The sequence below is a fragment of the Coffea arabica genome, chromosome 7c (genome assembly GCF_036785885.1).
Source record: "Coffea arabica cultivar ET-39 chromosome 7c, Coffea Arabica ET-39 HiFi, whole genome shotgun sequence".
NCBI lineage: Eukaryota > Viridiplantae > Streptophyta > Magnoliopsida > Gentianales > Rubiaceae > Coffea > Coffea arabica.
The window spans coordinates 11,290,028-11,311,717 of NC_092322.1; the positions used below are offsets into that span (position 1 = coordinate 11,290,028).

At 33.6% G+C, this 21,690-nt stretch overlaps 1 protein-coding gene across 1 annotated transcript; it reads right to left on the minus strand.

Moving 5' to 3' along the window:
* Nucleotides 1-8,276: 8,276 nt before the first annotated feature.
* Nucleotides 8,277-9,824, minus strand: LOC113699950 (protein SENSITIVE TO PROTON RHIZOTOXICITY 1-like). The gene has a single exon (XM_027220301.2). The coding sequence runs from the start codon at nt 9,605-9,607 to the stop codon at nt 8,411-8,413; it is 1,197 nt and encodes a 398-aa protein (XP_027076102.1). The 5' UTR covers nt 9,608-9,824; the 3' UTR covers nt 8,277-8,410.
* Nucleotides 9,825-21,690: the final 11,866 nt, after the last annotated feature.

Consider the following 21,690-nt stretch of genomic DNA (forward strand, 5'->3'; position numbering starts at 1 on the left):
GGTCTACCTATATAAACCAATATGCTCCTGATCCTCTGTGTAGATACCAATTTTTCGAACATATTTTTTAATTCGAAAAATGGGACGCGACAATTTGACTTGATTTTTTTCTGTGATAGTCCTCTATAACCTCATACTCCTGATCGTCTGTGTGAGTGCCAATTTTTTAAATATAATTTTTAATTTAAAAAATGGGGCGCGATAATCTGACTTTGACTTTTTTCTATGATAGTCTTCTATAACCTCATACTGTGCCAAAAATAGTGTTGATTGGTAGCGATATCTAGACTTTGATTTAACCATGCATCTTGGGGTAATTCAATGGAATTGAAGTTGACCATTCTTTTCCAAATTTCCGCATAAATAAAAAGAATAAAAATGAGTACTTAGTTGATTTTGAGGAAGTTAATACAATCCATAGTCTGCACATATTTTGCAGCCATATTGCTTTCATGAATTTGTCAAATCATGAAAGCATACAGTAAACTATATAGTTTCTAAACCACAAGAAGAACCAAAATATGTTTACATTTTCTTGAAAAAAGAATACATGTTAGTTCTGATATTAATATTGTCCTAGAAGAAAAGGAACTAGCTACATTCCATCTGCTTATTGCATCTCAGAAGCCTTAGTCTCAGTTGAAACCACTGCTTTTGCCACTGCAAGAATCTGTGCTGCAAAATTCTCATTGTCAGATACTAAATCATCGACTTTCGACTTAATAACAGGGTTCTGCAGATCTTCTTCAGCAAGAAGATATGCAGGGGTTTCCACTGTTCCAAGGCCCTCCCACACTTCAAGACTGATGCTACATTTGATGTAATCAGCCCCTGCCATGGCTAGAGCTTCAATCGACATATCTTTCCTTTTGCAGGAGAATATAATCAATTGAGGATGCTACTAATTTTTCAAACTATGAACAGAGTGCTGCCAAATATTCTAACGAGACCATCTCTATTTATACGTGGAATTTTGGCTACTATGTTGTTTTGACATGGGCTTCTCATGTCTCCTCAACTGAAAAACACAGGTTTTCAATGTTCTAAATGGACATTTCCATGCCCGTGAAATGATTCATCTGTTTCTCTTTTTCAATCTTTTTCCTAGGACCAATGAACAAAAAATAAATAAAAAGAAGGATTAATCTTTCTTATACTGACAGTGTATACACTATCAGCATTGGATGAATGACAACTATGCAAAATTTGAATTTGAAATTCAACTTTTGCACACATGTCATGAATCCAATGATGATAGTGTATACACCGTCAGTGTAGGAAAGATTTACTCAAAAAAGAATCATACAACTTGTCTGAAAATCCAGTTGGGACCATCCAATTGGGCTTGTATACAGGTAAAGTGTCAAATTCTACAATAACCTTAAATTGAAATCCTATGTGGCTAATGAGGAAATCACATGGTAAAGAATTTTTGTGACTATGCCTCATAAATTCATTTTGGATTCAAGAATTACCCAATTTAAGTTTACTATCTTATGTAATAGGAACTTGATGGCGTAATTGCTTACGCTGTGAAGCTACATTGCCTTCTCATTATCAAGGAATCATTCCAAAACCTGATAGAAAAGTAAAATTATAAAACTTGATTTGTAGATGATTTACCTAAATTTGTTTTAATATTGAAAAATTTTCTGAACCCCAAAAAAAATTAGAAAACTTGAACATTTTGATGAAGTGACATGTAGTTATTGTACACAATGTCCTGTTAACCTGTAAGATTTCAAGATACAAGAATTTGTATGGATTGACCTTTTCCTAGTACTGCTGATCATCTTAGGTACTTGTGGTAACTGGTCCCAAAAACCAAAAAAAGATGATATAATACTTGTTATAAGTCGTGTATTAACTGTGGTTTTTTTTTTTTTCCCTTTTTTCCTTTTACTCAAACTCAACTTTTATCTTCCCTTGCACACAGGAAAGATAAGTACTCGGACCAATGAGGACTTGTTGGAGGATGAAATCACGAAAGTGCATATTTAAGGACTTTGGAGAAGTCATGTAATTTTGGAGAGGAGGGCTTTAAGAGCTAAAGAACTACTTGCTGCCCTGTCAGAGGTGCAACTAAAAAGGTTCAAGGGACTCACTAGTATACAGGAGAACAGCAGCCTGCCTCTATGGGAGGGAAAAACTATAGCAGCAAGGTATCTTTTTGGGATAGTAGATTATTTGAGATAATTTTTTTGAAAAAAAATATTGTAACACTTTTTTGATGTGATATATATATATATATATATATATATATATGAAATAAAAAGATAGTTAAAAAATGTGTTGATAATACAAACAAATAAATTTATGCAAATAATCCATTATCCAAACACCCTCTTTCTTTCTAAAATTTGAAAAACATTTAAGGATGCTCAAAAAATCAGCATTTCATCGTCCAATATTGGGTAATTTGATAGTAAATTTTGGTGTAAAGGAAAAAAAAAAGAATTGGAATCAAGCAAGGGCATTCTCAGCCATTTATCGTTTGCTAATGTTAGGCTAAGTATTTCTATTAATCTTTACATACCTATTCTCTTCCGTCATCACCACAAAAAAAAATGGCATATTTAGAAAAATGCAATGTAGCAATTTTTGGATTGTAGAAAAATTTTTATGTTTTCTGTGATGACATGTCTCAATCAACTTTTTACCTTACATGCATCAAATCACTGCGGCAAATTTTTGTATCAAAACTCTAGAAATTAGCAATACAAACGCTATGTATGTTGTGGAAAAAAGAAAAAAGTGACCAGAGTATAACATGGAAAAACTATTTCTGAGTTAAACAGTACTTATTGCTCTCGCCAAACAGAATATATAATGTCGTCAACCAAACAAGATGAAATTTTGATGTTCGTCCATGACTTTCGACTTTACAATTCTTTGACATTTATCGTGGCACCCTGTTTAGTAGTACTACTTAGTTTATTGAATTACAAAAGGGTAAAATTAAGTGAATGGATTATTGGCACTGCTCTTGTACACCATAGGTTCCCAAAAGCAACAAAGAATGAATGCGTATACTACAAATCAATTTCATCTCAGATGAATATACACAGATATATAATCAGCATCTGCAATATCGTCATCCAGAATTTGGGATCAGCCTTCCTGTTTCCAGCATGCAGTCCGTGAAGAATATTGATCCTTAACATTTTGTTCCTGACCATCCTCATGATCCTCAACTTCGTTTAACATATGAGGTGGAGGCAAGTTACTCTCTTTTTCTACAAAATCGATCTATAGGCCATTGTAGGTAGCTTATATCACCAGCCCTTCAATCGAGGCAGACATGGCTTATCTCAATTGTTTAGAAACGAAATATCTATGATATCTTTAGACAATGAAATGCAATTCTTTGAGGGCTTTGTGAGTTTCTGGGGTGTCTTTTTGCCTAAATATGGGCATTCAGGTTCAAGAAAGATGATGAACAAATGCCCATTGTTATCCTCGCGTAACATGACATCTGGAATCGAAGATCAAATGGTTGAACAGAGAATTAAAATTGAAGAGGGAGACTTTATTCTAAACTTAGCAACATGATACCCGTGTTTATTTTTGTATGTTCTATATTGCTTACTGGCTTGTTAGGCCATGGTCAAACCATAATAAATTAAAGGGAAAATTACTAATAACCCCCTGTGGTTTCATCTATCATCACTTAATCCCTAATGCTTCAAAATATCCACTTCAACCTCCTATAGTTTCACACAAATTGAAAATTTAACAAAAAATAGTCTATGTAACGTCATTAGTTGAAATATCAATAATTCCCTTTCTTAAATGCTGGGTAAATTACGTTTTATCCCCTGTGGTTTGGTGTTTTACCACATAATCTCCCATGTTTTAAAACATATATATAATCCCGTCATGATTTGGGTTAAGCTGTCACTGTTAGTTTTTCCGTTGAAACTAACGTTTAATAGTAAAAAGTTAAAGTCAAACTAATAAATTGATAAATTCATCCTTTCGCTACTTTTTTTCCTTTTCTTTCTCTCTCTCCTTTTTTTTAGGAAGAGAACGGATGATTTTGAAAACTTATACTTTGGCATACAATATCTTAATTTTCTCCAAATACAAAAGAGATGGAAGGGAAATAAAAAATAAATAAATAAGGAACAAAAAAGATGGAAAGGAAATATAAAACAAATAAATAAGAAATAAAAAACATCAAATATTTTTTGTACTACAAATATCATTATAAATTTTTAAACCAAAACTTTAATGGTAGTTTTTATTTCTTATTTTTGAATTTTTTATTTCAATTTCTTCTTTTTTTATGTTTAAAGGAAAAAAGAAGTAATGAAAAGATAAAGTTGTCAATTTATTCGTTTAACTTTGACTTTTTATGACAGGTTGTCGAAGCCTGTGCAATAATAAATACCTGCTCAAATAAAATACAAATTCTGTATATAGCGGTGAGCAGGGTCGAATCCACAGGGACTGAGGATAATTTAATTTCTTCTCAAGTTCCAGATATGGGGGGTTTTTGAAAATGAGAGTAACTAAATTACTTGAAATAAATAAAATAAAATAACTACAACTCAAATAACTAATTATCACAATAAAAATAATAATTGACGAACTCTAGCCAAGAGACAACTTCGGAGATGGTTCACTTAATTCGATCACAGATGCAAGGATTATTCCAGTTACTATCTGATAAATTAGTTATAGTTGTCATACACGCGATAAACAACCAACTCTTCCTCAATTTGTCGATAGCCAAGGTACGACCGTTGACTATTTCTCTAATCAGGAAATAACCCTAGGTACGACCATAGAAGTTCAATTCCCTAATTGCATGAATAATTAGAAGAGCCTAATTCTAACCAATCAACACGCTACGAGGGTCTCTTTAAGTTAGCCTGTCTATCCCCCTGACACAAACCCAATCATGCCAGTTGCCACCAGTTTAGAATAATTAAACAATTACGGATTTAACTATCCTAATTGGCTTCAGGTTATTGAATTAATCTAGAATCCGGGCCCTGGATAATCGAATAATAAAACAACCATATGAGCATAAAGCAGAAGATAGACAAATACCAGTGAATAATAGAAATAAATAAAAACTAATTCGATCTCACAAATTTAGGCCAACCAAGACTTCCGTTGTTCCTTGACTAGAAAAGAAAAATTAGTTCATTCCTGGTGAACAAATCCCACACAAAGTTGGAGAGGAAGCCGCAGCCATTGTCCTTGACCAAGGGAGCTCAGTTCGCTCAGTTGATGGAAGAATACAGAAAGTGACCAAGACCTTCAATTGCTCCTGACATGCGCAGGAGACATCCACCCAAGACTCAAGGGAAAAGTCAAAAGGAAAACTATGCTAAAGGTCCTACGTACGAGGAAGGTAAAACAACTACTAAGAACTAAAAGGGAAGAAAAGTCAACAAAGGCAACTCCCTGGTGCTAGTGCTCATTCTCTGCCATATATCAATTGCTCCTATTCTAATGGCTACTGTGTGCGGCAGCCCCCTTGCGGAGAGGACGGAGCCTCCGAAGGAAGAAGAAGCTCTCTTTGTGCGGCGCTCCAGCCTCCAGTAAAATAGAGGCCTCTGCCCTGCTCTCTTCTTTTGAAATTACCAAAATGGGCAAAAGTCTTCCTTTGCCAATAATGCCCCCGGGATAAGCTCTGTGCCTTGGACTCTTTTTTTGTCAAATTAGCACCTATTATTATATTTTCGCTCTACTCCATGAAATAAACGCAAAATACTAAAAGTGAGTAGAATCCCGTAATTAATCCACATCAAGTCAGGTAATAGGAGAAATTAATTATAAAATAAATGATAAAATTGCAACCTATCATTTTACTATTGACTATTAGTTTTAAAGGAAAAACTAATGGTGATAAATTAACCCAAACTATGAGAGAGTTATATATAGGTTTTTAAATAATAGAGGAGCTATATGGTAAAGTACCAAACCACAAGAGGGTAAAAGATAATTCACCCCTTGAATGCTAAATCAAATGACAACTTAACCATCTTGTACAAAACTACGGGGGGATTACGTGAATAAATACAAAAATTATAAGGAAATAAAGTAGATATTTGTACAAACCATAGGAGGGTTAAATGGATATTATATTTTCGTCACACCCACTTTTAAAGTGCCTGTGGTCTAATATTCGTAACTGATTTTGCATTCCATTCATTTTCACTTTACATAAAATCATGGAGGGTTATGTGGTTATTTTAAAACCTTCGAAGAGTCATCTGGCATTATACAAAACCATAACGGGGTTATATGTTATTTATCCTAAATTAAATGCATATATGGCCATTACCATTTTTATCTCTTAGGCATTTGGAGCATGAATATGTAAGAGTTTAGAAGTCCTAGTGAAAGAATGTAAATTCTATCTTGGGTCAATTATTTACAAAAAAAAAAAAGGTAAATGATAATTCATTTTGAGGTGCAACGAGTTATTTAAAACAAAATTGTTTGAGAACTCCATACGCACCAATAATGCTAGTGTGAGGTCGCATTGCCTCAAATTTGCACTCGTGCAGTAGTTGATTAGTGTCTCACAAATACATGGATATATGATGTTACCTTTCAAGATCAAATTATAAAGTATAAACCAACTGTTCCTTCCACAGAAGTTTTGTTTAATTTTCTTTCCTTTTTTTTTTTTTTCCTTTGAAATCCGAAGTTTCCATGTGGTAATTTTTGAATGAGTATATGTGGTACCGTTCAAGAAAGTTTTGAATCACTACAGCAATAAACGAAGCACTATTTAGAATTACACTATATATATATATTTGTGATCAAAAGGGAAAAGAAGGATGCCAAATGGCAATCTTTCCTTTTTCTTTTTGGCTAGGATAATGGCAGTCAAAATGACGCAGAAATAGACACCCTTGCTCCAAAAAATGCAGAGGAACACTGGAACAGGCAGCTAGTGGGGCGAAGGATATGTTTTGTTGTGCTGATACTTATCGGGATGACGGGCTATGTCACACGATTCAACCCATAGGTGGCCATGCCTTACCAACAACTTTCTTGCTGGTGCTCACCACAGAAAAACAGATTTTGACAAAATTCCATCCAAAAATGATAGATAAAGCCTTTCTTATCTAGTCATCTTCTCCAAGTCCAACCGCCCAGAACATTAGCTCATAACCATCCCTTTTGTGCTTCAACTGTATCTCTTTTTATCTTCCTTGCTTTTGGGATCTTCTGATGTTACTAGAATATAAAATTAGAATTGCTCGTGTATTTGTTTCACCCAACTTACAGAAGCATCTTGCATTCGTCATTTTCATATACTGTACCTTCTTCGAGGGAACTCAGCGTTGGTATCAAGACCTATTGCTTCTATGAGAAAACTCAAAAAGGTTAAAATCGATAATGTCACAGTTTCAATCTTGCTTGCTTATCTGACGATGGAATGCTTGTTTTAGCTGGAATGAATCCCAAAAGATGTTAAAATTGTCCAGCTTTAGCTTTCTTCAAAAAGCAGACAACTCGCTTGAGCAGAGGAACCTGATACCAAAAGCCTAGCCAAAAGTTTGGGCTTGTGCACTGCAGATTTCAAGATATTTGTTGATCTTCTTGGTTTGGATAGAATGTTTGGAGTGTGATCAAAATCAAAGATAATCAACTTCCACATGATAGATCCCTTAACACTTAGGACGCAGCTAGCATGTAAGATGATCCCCTTCAGAAAAACAGGGGAAAGAAACACTGATCATTGTGTAATAGCACTCAGCTAGCGAGATAACAAACAAGAGGGATAATGTGTGTATTTTCCTGCAATAATCCATACGAGACAATGATGCAAGAACTCGATGCTGACAGGACAAAAAGTGAGCGCCTTTAATTCCCAACTCTTTCCACCCACCAGGAGCCATTCATCTACTGTCACTTTCATTTTATCAGTTACACATGTTTCCTTCTCCAATCGAATTGATTCCAAAGTGATGCGTATAAAACAAAACTACACCAATTACAGAACATAGACCAACAACGAGAGTTACATTCAAGATTACTTTCAGAGAAAAAGCACTTAATCAGCCGGCAAAATTCTTAAGAATATCATTTCCTGAAATCCAAACAGAGTTAATCCGCCTGACATTTGAACCGATAGGAATCATCCCAGTTCCTAATGGCCAAAATCGAATTCGCACGCACATGTTCGATCTAAAATCAAAGAATTGAAAGGCTATTACTAGGAAATTGCCAATATGCTCAGTTTTAATGCAAGGAGAAGGATATAGAAGACAGGAAACCAGAAGCAATTAGACTAACAAATGAAATAAATATGAAATTCAGATTTTTATTTATCGAAAGAATTCAAAAATATGTGCCCAAAAACAACAACAGATGCATGCCATAGAACAAGAAAATTAAACAACATCATACACTCTAATGATAGTAGCAGCAGCAAAAGTCAAAAGTTAAAGAAACTATCCATCCCAGAGCTGTTAGCAGCCGCAGAAACTGGAGGACTCAGCAGATCTTGGAAGCAATAATTCTCAAGGGAACCGAATCCATCAAGCGTTAGTCCATCGAAAAACCCATCACTGATTGGTGATCCATTCCCATCCATATCCATTTCCATGTCCATGTCCATTTTCATTTCCTTCGTTCCTGGACTGGATTCCTCCTCTTCCTCATCCTCCACCATCACAACCACACGTTTTCCCTTGTCTACTGCCTCCTCCTCCTCCACCACCGCGGGCATATGCCCTTCAAACAAGGCCATATGCCCAAACAACTTATCCTTTCGCGAAAAACTCGTCCCGCAAGAACACTTCCACTTGGTCTCCCCACAATGCTTCAAATGGCTCTTCAAATCCGCCACAACAGAAAAGCTCTTCTTATTACACCTATTACACGAATACATCTTGGGACAATGACTTCTCTTGAAATGATTCTTCACACAAATCGCAGATTTCAACGGCCTAAACTTCTTATGCTGCTTATTCCTGTTACATCCCACATACGGGCATGAAAATCTCGTCTTCCTAATCATGTCTTTCTCCGCTCCTCCTCCAGATTCACCACACCTCGCTGGCTTTGCTAATGCTTCAACCGTCTTGAACTGATTCCCATGAGCCCTCATATGCATCCTCAAATTAGCATCCCTCTTAAACCCTTTACCACAAATCTCACAAAAATGGATATGCTCAGCTAAAAGCTCTACAGCATCGAGCTCCAAGATTTCATAATCATCGCTTTCTTCATCCTCCGCCACCTCAATCTTCGGGTCAACCAACTGATTCCCCACCACAGTATCCTTAGCTGTGTCAAACCTCATTTTCTTCTCAACCTTCTTCTCCTCAACATCAGATGCTTGTGGCAGCGAAGTTGCCTGGGTAGATTGAGTGCAAGCCAGAAGAGCAGCGCCGTTGACTATGATCTGGCGGATGGCGGAGGTGATTTCGGTGGAGACCATGTCCATATGGTCTTGACCAATTAAAGTTTTGCTGTTGACTGAATCAGACAGGAATTTCTGGAGATTGTCCATCCGGGCTTGGACGGTGGAGAGGTTCAGTAACGCGACTGATGGGTCAGCGCCGCCTGGGTAAGGGGCGGCGCCTCCGGGTGGCTTGGCGGAGGACGGCAAGTTACCGAGAAATGACATAGTAAAATAAAAGAGAGGAAAACAGGTTGCTTTTCTTTTTTTCTTTCTTTTCCCTCTCTTTCTCTTTTACTGGGTTCGGCGAGTGTGGAAATAGGGAAGAAAGTACGTGTTTGTGTGTGAAAGTTATTTATAGTATAAGAGTTGGAAGCAGGAAACAGGTGGGAAGGAGTCAGAGTTGACGGGTGAAAACTGAAAAGGGACAAAATTGGAGAGGGCGGTGTAGATGTGGCGAGAAGGTGGTTTGGATGTGGGCCGTTGGATTTATGAGTATAGATCTGATTAATACTACGTAGAAGATGATGTAATATGGAAGGATACAGAAAGGACGAAGATGATGTAATAAGGGCTTTTAACCAAATTAAAAAAAAAGTAGAAAAAAGAAAGAATAGAATTTTCTGTTGATTGCAATTTTCTGGAGTTCTTTTTTTTTGAAAATATTTTGTAGTTATTTGATGTATGTGAGATAAAAAAATAATTAAAAAATGTGTCGACGGAGAACGTAGAAATTTTTGGTGAAAAATGGCTTTCCAAACAAGGCTAAAATTAAAAAAAAAAAAAAAAGACTTCTTATGTCACCTTCTATTATGTTACACATTTAATTTTGCTTAAATTTCAAGAACTCTAAAGAGGCAAAAAATGAATATAACAGGTCGAAAAGGCAAAATGTGACAAAATATGCCCATGCTGCTTGTATATTATTTGTTACCTGTTTATAGTTATTGGAATTTAAAATATAAAAGTTGGAATTTATGAAACACAAATAAAAATGTAATACAAATCGAATATGCACTGGGATAGAAAAGTAGAACATCAATATTTGGAGAGAAGAAAGCTAGTTAGCAAAATATGTGAAGGATTGGGGGATAGGCTGAATATCAGCAAAGGAAGGACTATAAGTAAGAAATTTCGAATTCAAAATCTCCTATTTACAGTAAAAAAAAAAAAAAAAAAAAGAAATGAGAGGGATTAGAACATCACCCTTGCTTTGGTGATTGGAAAAAAAAAATGTTCTGGTTGTGTTAGTTGGGATTTTCTGTTTTGCACTGCTATTTATTAGACATGGAACTTTATAACAAGAAAAAAAAAAGGAGGGATTGATTATAAAAGCTTTTAAAATTATCTCTCATTCTTGAATTGCGTATATTTTTGCTCAAAAAATTGTGTATACTTTTTGAGAATAAATCTGCACACCATTGCTGAAAAAAAAAAAGGTGACACAAAACCTTCTTTTTATCTGTTCCTAACCGAGAGTAGATGAACGGCCTTTGTCTGTTTTTGTTCTTTTCTTGGCGTGTATGGTCAGTTTAGGAAAATCTGGAATTATCGGCTTATATGTGGTTCCAATCCATGCATTAAGACACTGACAGAAGACATGTCGGTCTAACTTGAAAAAATTTAATCTTTCCAACCCTTTACATAATCAAAGTCGATCTGTTCTCATGTAAAATTGGAACATGGATATGTTTCGTGAGAAGATATATCACAGTTTTCAATCGCTTTATTATCTCACAGTATAATACGTCATGATATATCTCATTTTTTTAAAATAATATTCCGCTTGTATCGTAAATATATTTTTCAATCCATTTTTTTTTTAATATTTTTAACTACCTTTTATTTTACGTAAATCACATCATAAAAAGTGTTATAGTAATTATTCCAAATGTTCTGCTAAAAAGACCCTCCACGGGAATCATGATTAACTACTAAAAAGTTTTCACGTATTCACTGTCCTTTTACTAGTATAAGATAAGAAGATAAGATACATTCCTGTAAGGTCAGGTCATCTCACACACTCTACGGGTTTTCATCAAACTCATAACTAATCTTGAATTTGTCACGCCTATAGTGATAGTGATGGTGAAATTTGAACCAAACGAGCTCGTAACAACCTTTGATTATGTTCATATTTTGCTTGCTCCATTAATGATGAGCCCATTATCAGCTAGTAGCTTGAAATCATTTGTCCCGAATTTCGTTTATGTCCCCCCCGGTCTATTCTGATTTTGTTTAACTGTCACATATATTGATTAATAATTTAGAATTATATCGTAAATAAATTCAGCAATCAATAATAACTCTTAGAATTCTATTAAGAGATAAGTGCAACGACACGATACATGCATGACGGTTAAATAAAATGGAACAGACGGGACATAGACAAAATTTGAGTTAGATAAATTTGAAGCAGTGTCGGCCAGTACACGCGTTAGAGAATAATAAAACTACAAATAATGCAAAATAATTATGAATATGTCTGTGGGGGTCTGCCATTACTGCGCCCTAATCCTTGGAATGATGGCTCTGGTAGTTGATGCACACGCCACCATGTTTACCTATCGGAAGACTAGCCACTCTTCGTGGAGGAAGCGGGCATGGTGGGCAATTACTGCTAATCAATGGGGATTAGTGGACCTAAGTGATACTACTTTAGTATTAGTTATTTCAATTATTTTAGTCTCGGTCACTTGGTTTTTGATAATATACAGAGGCTTGGTCATATTTTATTCTTGGCACTGCCAACACCAATGTGCAAATGCAGAGTGTTTCCTAGAAGGTTGAGTCTTTGTTTGTATTTTATTGAAAATAGTGTAAGAAGAACTTTGACAACATCATCACAAAAAGCACAAAAATTATGTGGCAAATTTCATTCTCTTACTTTTCCAAAAAAAAAAAAAAAAAAGGTGCATTCTTGGTCCGTCATTTATTGTTTCAAAACTAGAAAATGTTCAATATTTCTATCCCCGCAGAGAAAATGCTAAATAGGATAGGAGTCAAGAAAAACAATTGGCATATAATATCTTGAATTATTATGGGGTTCCTAACAATTTGATTGAAGCATTTTAAGCTAATGGTTCACGTTCAAAGATTATTTGACTAGTCTAGTCCTCTGCCTTGAGTTGAGTATTCGTTTGGTGCTAGAGCAATGTGAAACTTGATAGTGGCCCACAACTCTGCAATGAGGTTGGGAACTAAGTGCAATGAATGCGGCTTAATATGCCAATCTAAGAGTCAGATACTCCTAAATTTTAAATGGGATAATGTCATAAGCCTCCTTTGAGGTTGCTCTTAATATCACCTAGTACCACTAAAGTTTTAAAAATATCGTATGCCTCCCTTATTTTTGTTATTTCTGTAATAAAATTTTAAAAAAAAATGTAAATACACTTTTGCTCATTTTCCTAAATAAAAATACTCCTAATCCGCTTTATTTACTCTAGGAAAAATCACCACCAAAAAAAAAATAATCTGTAGTAGTACCACAGCATCACAAACCTGTGGACCATAAAGATATAAATTTGAAAAATGAAAAAGATGTTTGTAAATAAATACACTAGCACCGATTTAACTCTGTGTATTTAAAATTGATTTCTTATGAATCTTATGTTTTCTTCCCAACTTCGTCTCAACCTTTAAATTGTACTAGTCATTATAAAATTCAACTAAAAAATAAATACATAAATTATACTTCACTCTATCACAATCACTAAAAGTAAAAAATAAACGAAATTCAATTTACTATAATTTAAAAATAAAAAATCACATGGTCATCCAAAAAAAAAAAGAGTAAAAGAGAACGTTGGAGAAAGAAGAACTGGAAGAAAGTGGCTTTTGTTTCTTTTTTTTTTTAAAAAAAATTTTTAGCTCCATTTTTTTGATAGATGAATTACGTATCAAGTGAGAGTTAATATAATCTTTTTACAATTATTAGGGGAGATGAATAATATTTTTAAACCTTCAGGAATGCCAAATGATATTAGGAGAAACTTAATATTTATCTCAATTTAAGTCACCTTAAGAATTCTTTCTTTCTTTTTTTTTTTGTTGGGAGTACAAGGGAGAGCTAATCAGCTCATTACATAGACAGGACCTTAACAATCCTTCATATATAACAAAAAACCAACCAAGTTTAGTCGTGATATAAACTAGGCTTTGCAATGACACAAAAAGTCTTTACTTTAAGGGGTTGAAGGTCACGTCCTGTGTTCCACATCAATTGAAAGTAAACAAAGGAATTGATAAATAGTACCTTGTTTACGAGACACTAATAATCTCGACCGAAGTAAGTTGATTCATAGGTCCATCATGCTCAAAAGGTATCAGATTAGCTCAGTGTCGAAGTGTTAAAATCATATCCTCCACTAATTAAAGTTTTGAGTGACATAGAAAAAGGGTGAAGTTGTGATGGTAAGGTGCAAATTTTTGTCGCACTTATTGCCAATGGAAGGCTTGAAGTTTGGGATGCAAATGTTTCTTTAAATCGTCGTACAAAAACTACAAGAAAATGGATATATATATATATATATATATATATATATATATATATATATATATATATATATATATATATATATATTGAGAAAGCAGAGCCAAACTAGGATGTTATGAGTGGCCATGAGCCATTAATGTGGCCAATTTTTTGAAGTATATTGTACTAGGTATTACATTGAAATATAGGTAGTGTATGGCCAAAGAAAATACATCTATTGTTGGTGTGATCAGCTTCCTATTTCCACTCTTGCTTTTTATCTTGATTTTTTTTGGGTATATTTTTGTCCTTTCTGTTGGAAGGAAAAAGTGCCACTCTTGCTTGGAACTCTTGCTTGGAACTTCTTGCTTGGTACTTGCATTTGTGTTCTCTTTTGGTGCTTTTTGACAAATTATAGGGATTGATTGGTAATATGGTCAAACCTCAGGGGAGGTAAATGTAATTAACCCTATATACATACATACATATATATATATATATATATATATATATATATATATATATATATATATATATATATATATATATGTTTCGATTATTTAGAAATCAGTATAATTTGCAATTAATTATAGTACTACTGGATTGAGGGTGTTAGGCAGATCCGGACAAGAATGCATGAAGAATATGGAGAAGAAATTGGATGATGGATCAATTATCTTTTACTGGTTTTAGGATTATGTTAATTTCCTCGATTGATTAGCTGTTTTTCCGTGTGATGTTGCTTGATCATAAACTGGTCCATAATTGCACTGTCACCATGGCAAACTAAGCTGCAAAATCCATAGCTGTTCTAGTGAATTAATTAATACATAATTTTATTAATTAACAACGAGTCAAGAAGTCTAACCAATAATCAAAAAGTCAAATATAGAATTATTGGAGATCAATAATGGAGGTGGGAGTCAAAATCATCAAACTTCTGATTGGGAGTTGCTAATAATTTAACAAAAATTTAAAGAAGATTTGCTTCTTGTTGCTCAATTGGCCATTTGTACATCCCACCGCCATCACTATTTCTTAGAAAACTATTGTCATATATAATCAGCGAAGAGTTTGGCTGGTTCTCTAAATCGATCTTGACCCCAACTTGATAACTTGTTTACTCGTCCCAGTTCTTTTACTTAGCATGGCCTAAGGCAAAATAAGCATTAATTGTAGCTAGTGACGGTGAACCTTTTAATTTATGCTAAGAATGTATATGTAAGAGAAGAGGAGATTCATTATTAATATATTGGATAATGTGTAATTTGAAAATTTTTAAAAATGTTTATCTCTTTATTTATTTGGTTCATAATATAGGATAATACGATTAAATTTGATATTTTATTTTTTAAATCACAGAAGCTACTCTAAAAGCACTAAAGTTGAGTTTCTGCAAGGAGTGCTTTTAACGTGAAAAGTTTTATCTCTAATTTTATGAGATGATATTCACCAAACACTTTAAAAATACTTTGCTACTCTGAACTCAAACAAATTATCCACAATTTAACCCCCCCCCCCCCCAAAAATCATTAACTTTTTAGCGTCTAAAGATAACCACCTTTTTTATGACAAAACTAACCCTATTGATTTCTTTACATCTGGAACACAGCCTAAAAATTCACCAACCTCCATTTTGTGGATGGTTGCTAAATGCAGTACATTACATGTTTGGCTAGAAATGAACACCTCAAAAGTCATCTACACTAGCTACTTATTTCAGTTGGTTTTGTTTCAGAGAACCTTTTTCGTCGTTTTTTTGATATTTTAGTCTAAATTATGAAAATATTTTGTATAGTTTTGAAATCATAAGAGGACTATCCGTGAAAGTACTAAATCACAGGAGTGGTACGTAATTTACCCCAAAAAAAAGTAAAAATATGCTGGGCTCCGTGTTACACAAAGTCTATTGATAAGCACATAATCTTGCTTTTTGATTTGGCATGTAAACATCAAAAAGAAGAAAGCATTACGCTTTTTGACAATTTACATCCTCCGCCATTCAATTTGTCACTGGGAGAAATCAACACGTTTGATTTATTAAGAACAAGTCTTACTGTACCTATCAACACGTAAAAATTAAAATGACTGGCAATAACGGAGATGGGAGTCAAAATCATTTAGTCGTAGATTGCCATCTTTTACCGCCGACGTCTTTATTTCTTGAAATAAACTATTAACAGTAGTAGCAAAATTGAGGAAGACTTTCCCTGGTTTTACCGCCATCTTTTACCGCCGATGTCTAGATATATCTGGTTTTCAGCCTACTTATAAATTTACTGCGACGTCAAGATTTATATTCCTACATCCTCTTCTTCAATCATTAAAATGTACAAATCTCACTACTGTTAGTAAAATTTCTTGATGAAGTTCATCTGTAAAACAAGTGCGTTTTCTTAAGCTGGGTATTATAAAATGCTCCTAGTTCTCGACGGAGAAAGTCAGGCTGAGAAGTTCAACAATAATAAAATAAAATAAAAAGTAAATAGGGCATTGTCAAACCAACATCAACATCCGAACTCTCCTCCACGCGATCTCTCAGCCGCCGGCATAGCCAGCCACTGGTTTTATGGGGGCCCTTTTGCAAGTTTTGGTGTTACATGTATCGTAACTATTCCCCTACTTTTGTTTTTATCTATTTTAGGGTTTCTCCTCCTTGTTTTTGTTTTATGTTGAATAGGGTACTTTAATGGATGAGAGTCTCTCTCTCTCTCTCGTAATGTATTAGTATTAGTGTGAGTTTTCTCTCTCTTAAAATTTTTTAGTGATAGTTCTCTTTTCTCTTAGAATGTTCTGAAGAGAGTTTTTGTTTAGCTTATTGGATGTGAGAGTTTTTAAAAGTTTTTTTAATTTTATTTTTTGAGACATATATGTCAGATTTGGAATTTTTTGGACCATTAATTTGGTTAGATTTCAGCAACAACTTTAATTTGAACTTGAAAGTATGTTGTTGACATTCACAGATATTCATTAGGCTACTCGTGATTTATCTGAACCGTTCGAGTTTCACAATATAATCTTTTTTTGTTTTCTAGATCTATTAAATCTAGTGGTTTTTTAAGTTTAGTTATCAATAATGTAGATTTCATAGAATGAAATATTATATTTTATCAAAAAAATGGTTGGCTATTTCGTCTGAGTAATGCCAGTAATCAATCATGTAACAGTAAAATAAAAAAAAACTGTTAAAGGAAAAAAAAAAGTAAAATCAAGAAAAAAAATTCAGAAAAGGATAAAGAGAAATGAACAGTAGTATTGACTCTGCTGGAATTCATTGGTGGTTGGACACAAGCATCTCGTCGTGTTCACATTCAATTAGAAGAGAGGAATTGGAATGCTACGCACACTTGAGTCAATATCAGCGATTGATGGATGACCGCCCAAAGCAAAATTCCATTTTCCTACACATTTATGTAATCAAAATGTCGAACGATGCCTGCACCCGTCTCCATGGTTTGAAGATTGAACTAGGTCCCAACACCATTTTTTTTTTACTAGGTCCCAACTTGATACTTCTCCAAGTCAATAAATTGATTTAAATATATTATTGTGAAGCAGTAAAAAGTTTATCATTTTAGGCATCTTGCACCCAAAATTTCAGATTATGAGACAAACAATGCAGATCTTTTTGCCACTGAATGGGTTTGCCTTTTTGTCCATGGATTTGTTCAGAATTTTCTTTTTCTTTTAAAAAGGAGACACTATGAATGATAAAGGAAAAGAGAGGGACCAGAGGAAGTGGGAAAGTTTACCATGCACCCTTCGTGTCACTTGATCGATTAAGGGTCCGTTTGATAAAATTGAAATCTAAATTTTGATTAAGGGTCCATTAATGGATTGATTAAGTTATATTTGTTTGATAACTAACAGAATTATAATGCTGAATTGAAACATCACGAAAATGCTATATTTTTATCCTTAAAAATTTGCTTTTATTTTTATTGTTTAGAGAGAGAGAGAGAGATAGAAAATAATGCAACAATTCAAAAGTGGTGTTTAATTGTGCATATTTGTGGGTAGGAGTATGTATTTACATGTGTGTGTGTGTGTGTAAACATAAAGAGAATAAAGATATGTTTTCAACTGATTGTAAAATTGATTCTTCAAAATCAGATTTTTCAAAATAACTTATGCGCTCTCATTTATTATTAAAAAAGTCATTTTAATAAATGCATACGTGTTCTAAAAAAGAGTTACAAAGGTGATGCTGACAAAAAGATAACTATGTTACCCTTATTAATTAATTAATTAATTATTTTTTCTTATGAAGATAACATGATGGATGAGAAAGATAAGGGACACATGGATGAATTTGGAAGTGAGCTGCAAATGAGAAGACAATAGAAATACCATTAAATGTTATCTAATCTTCAGGTAGTTTAGTAATTATGCTGAAATTTGAAGGATAACTTTATCTACACAAAGAAGTAGACTAGAATTAGAATCCAAAAGCATATCAAGACTTGCTTCTGATTTTTGGCTTTTTTGGACCAGTTTTTCAAAATCAGTTGAGAACACAAAAAAAAAAAAAAAAAAAAGATTTTCAAAATTCAAAAGTTAAAAATCAAGTTTCTAAAGTCTGTTGAGAACAATTGTTTGGATTGAGCATTATTTCCCCAATTTTATTTGCTTACATCATCATTACAATTTCCAATATACCTTTTTATCTTTCCAATTACCTTTTTATCTCACATACATCACATCACAAAAAATGCTAACAATCCAAAAACCTTATATGTATACTCTGCACAAAAGTATATATGAGAATTTGTTATGCATGTGAAATCAAAATGTATACTCTTCACTTAAAAGTTCGTATATTTCTACTATCAAACATGTTGAAATCCAAATGTTGTGAATGAATTAATTTTCATCATTAAGTAGAGTTATCAAACAAGCCCTAAGTCTGTTCTAGCTAAACTAGGAATTGGGAATGATAAACTTTTTCTTTCTATTTTTTACAAAGAAAGAAAGTTTCGGAGTCGAATTCTATATAAACCTCATCGTCACCTAAGTTTGGTTTATACAACCGTATTGGGAGTCTGCAGCAAACTGCTAAACTAATTACCCAAATGGGCGAGAGGTTAACAGTCGCTTGAAAAGGCCACATAACTAAAGTATTGGGCCTCCTTGATAGTGCTGGGATCCAACATTCGAGCCTGATGAGCCTTTCTTATATCCTGGCTGTGAAAATTCACACATATCGGCCCAAAGCAAGGAAACCTCTAGTCAGTCGAAGCCCTAAGAGTCTCCTTATTATTATTATTATTTTTAATTTACTGAATTTTTCGAAAAGATTGATCTTTCATACACCATCAATTTCAAGATTATAGAAACTATGTATTATGAATTCATACCTGCTAATCATTTACCTAAATATTTACCCTAATTTGAATAAATTACTGCCATCTCAACGAACAGTTCTATAACGATGCACAATTTTGGGAGTATTTTAGCAAAGATCTTGAAGCCAATAATTGTATCTTTGTTTTTTTTTTTTAAAAAGAATATTAATCTATAAATCTCGTATAATTGCCAATGAAAAATATGGCGCCTAATGATTTATTTATATCCAGTCAATGGAATTAAAGATTCCTCTCTTGTGGGGGCTAGACATATTTATATATATGGCTAGAATAGGGAGCTAGTAGTACCCGTTCTCCTTAGCTGACAATTTATAAGATATAAAGACTTTTGTTAAACCATGAATTTATTGGTTATTGTTAATTTAACCACCTTATATTATATAATCAAATCATCATCCCAAATACAGCCCGATCGAGGTTATTGTCATTTCCTAGCTAGTCCTCATTGCGCTTTAAACTAAACAATTCGTTGTTTTCTCAAAGGCCTAACTGACTCTTTCCTATATTCAATAATTTATTGAAAACATATGCAAATTGCTGAAAGTAACTAGCTAGCCTCGTTTGGATTGTCATTTTTTCTCAAAAAAAAAAATATTTATATATAATTTTACGTTTTTTTGTGAATATATTTTTTAATTATTTTTTTCACTCTACATACATCATATTGATCGCTTTAGCATATCTTTTCTATATAAAAAAAAAAATTAATCCAGAAAATAGTAATAGTTTTACATGTATCTTGATAGTGGAAGGAGATAAACTATGAACTTATTGAACTTAAAAGCTAGTTATAGGTTCATTGCCATTGACTTCATATCATACAACCACCTTAATCCCAAAACAAGATTATATCTAAACAACAAAAATTCGGGTACAAAATATTGATATCCATATATGCTGCTGCAGCAGCCACAAGCCGGCCAGTTGAACAACATGTGATAGTGTGTGCACTAACCAGCTAGCTAGCCTTGCTTTCTCTCAAGGAGGGGAGTTTCCTATTGACAATCATTTGTGTCAATATTAATTAAGATTAAGAAATATATACCCCATGACAATCAACTTTGATTACCATATAGCAAAAGGGGTGGATTAGGTGGTGAACTTTTTGCTTAATTCCTTCTATTTTATGACTGAAATAAAGATCATATCTAGGCAATTAAGTCATTTGAGCATTACATCAACAAAGTTTGCTTTGACAAGAATCACCACCTTGACTTTAATCAAATGCGACTTTTTTTTCCACAGCAGCTAGAAATCTAGGTTACTTATGAGAACTAACTCAACCATTTGGTACAGTTTGATCCTCTATCCCATCAAACAAGAAATCTCATCTTCTTGTTCTAGAACTTTAATTACAGATTTAATGGTATGTTAATTAAAAGATGTGTAGAGTGTTATCTTTCATAGTCAATCTCTTGTTAGAAAAGGAACAAAGTCCACCTACTCACTGAGGAAATAGTTGCACTATGTTACTTTCAACCTCTCTTTAATAAGGTGCTGCGATGGTCTTTGCTCATTCAACTCTAAAAACACATATATATATATTTGTATTATTTATAGTAAGTTTGCTACTTTTCCTTGTTATATTCAAATATACCATTAGCGTATTAATTTTGTTTGACTGAGCCATATCCTAACCCGGAAAATTTTGATGGACAGCAAAAGTCATGGCTGATGAAACTTTCTTGATTTACTCTTTCCCTTTCTGAGCTCAATAAGCAAGGAGAATAGAACGTGTAATAGTGTACTCACAATTTAAGTATATCTTCTACCAGACCAAAATTGGCTAAAAGAGTTGAGTAAATCTTATATACATTGATAGTGTATATATTATCACGATCGGATGCATGACACATTCGTAAAATTTAAGTTTGGATTATGTATCGTGAACCTAATGGTTAAAGTGTATACACTGTCAGTGTGTATAGAAGATTAATCCAAAAGAGTTTCCTTTTTCTTTTTTTCCTCACTTCAATCAACTAGTGTTATGAAGTTATACACGGCATTTTATTTTTTGGATTAATTATCTGCCCCTGCCCCTTTATAATTCTAGCCTTTTAGTTTTTGAAAACACCAAAAAAACAAAAAACAACTAATATGATCTTTCAAATGGTTAGCCTCTCTCTCGTCGGCATTCGTGCTCTCACCAAATATATAAGATGTGAATCACTTACACGATAGCACAAAATCTAAAACTTCTGTTAATTAATCAATCATTAATGTGGACTGATCAATGATATGGTTTAGCCACTAGGGTACGACATTTAGGATATAGCTTTTTAATTAGGTAGCACATGATTAGCTAGTATTTTCCTTTACCTAAATGATGATACAAACCTTAGAACTCCCAAGATCTCTATTTGTACTTCAGCTTGTACATTTTGCTTAAAGTTCGAACTTGGGCTTTTGTTAAATGACGACATTTCTGAAATCTGATAAGTGGATTTGACGTTTTAGTTTACTAGATC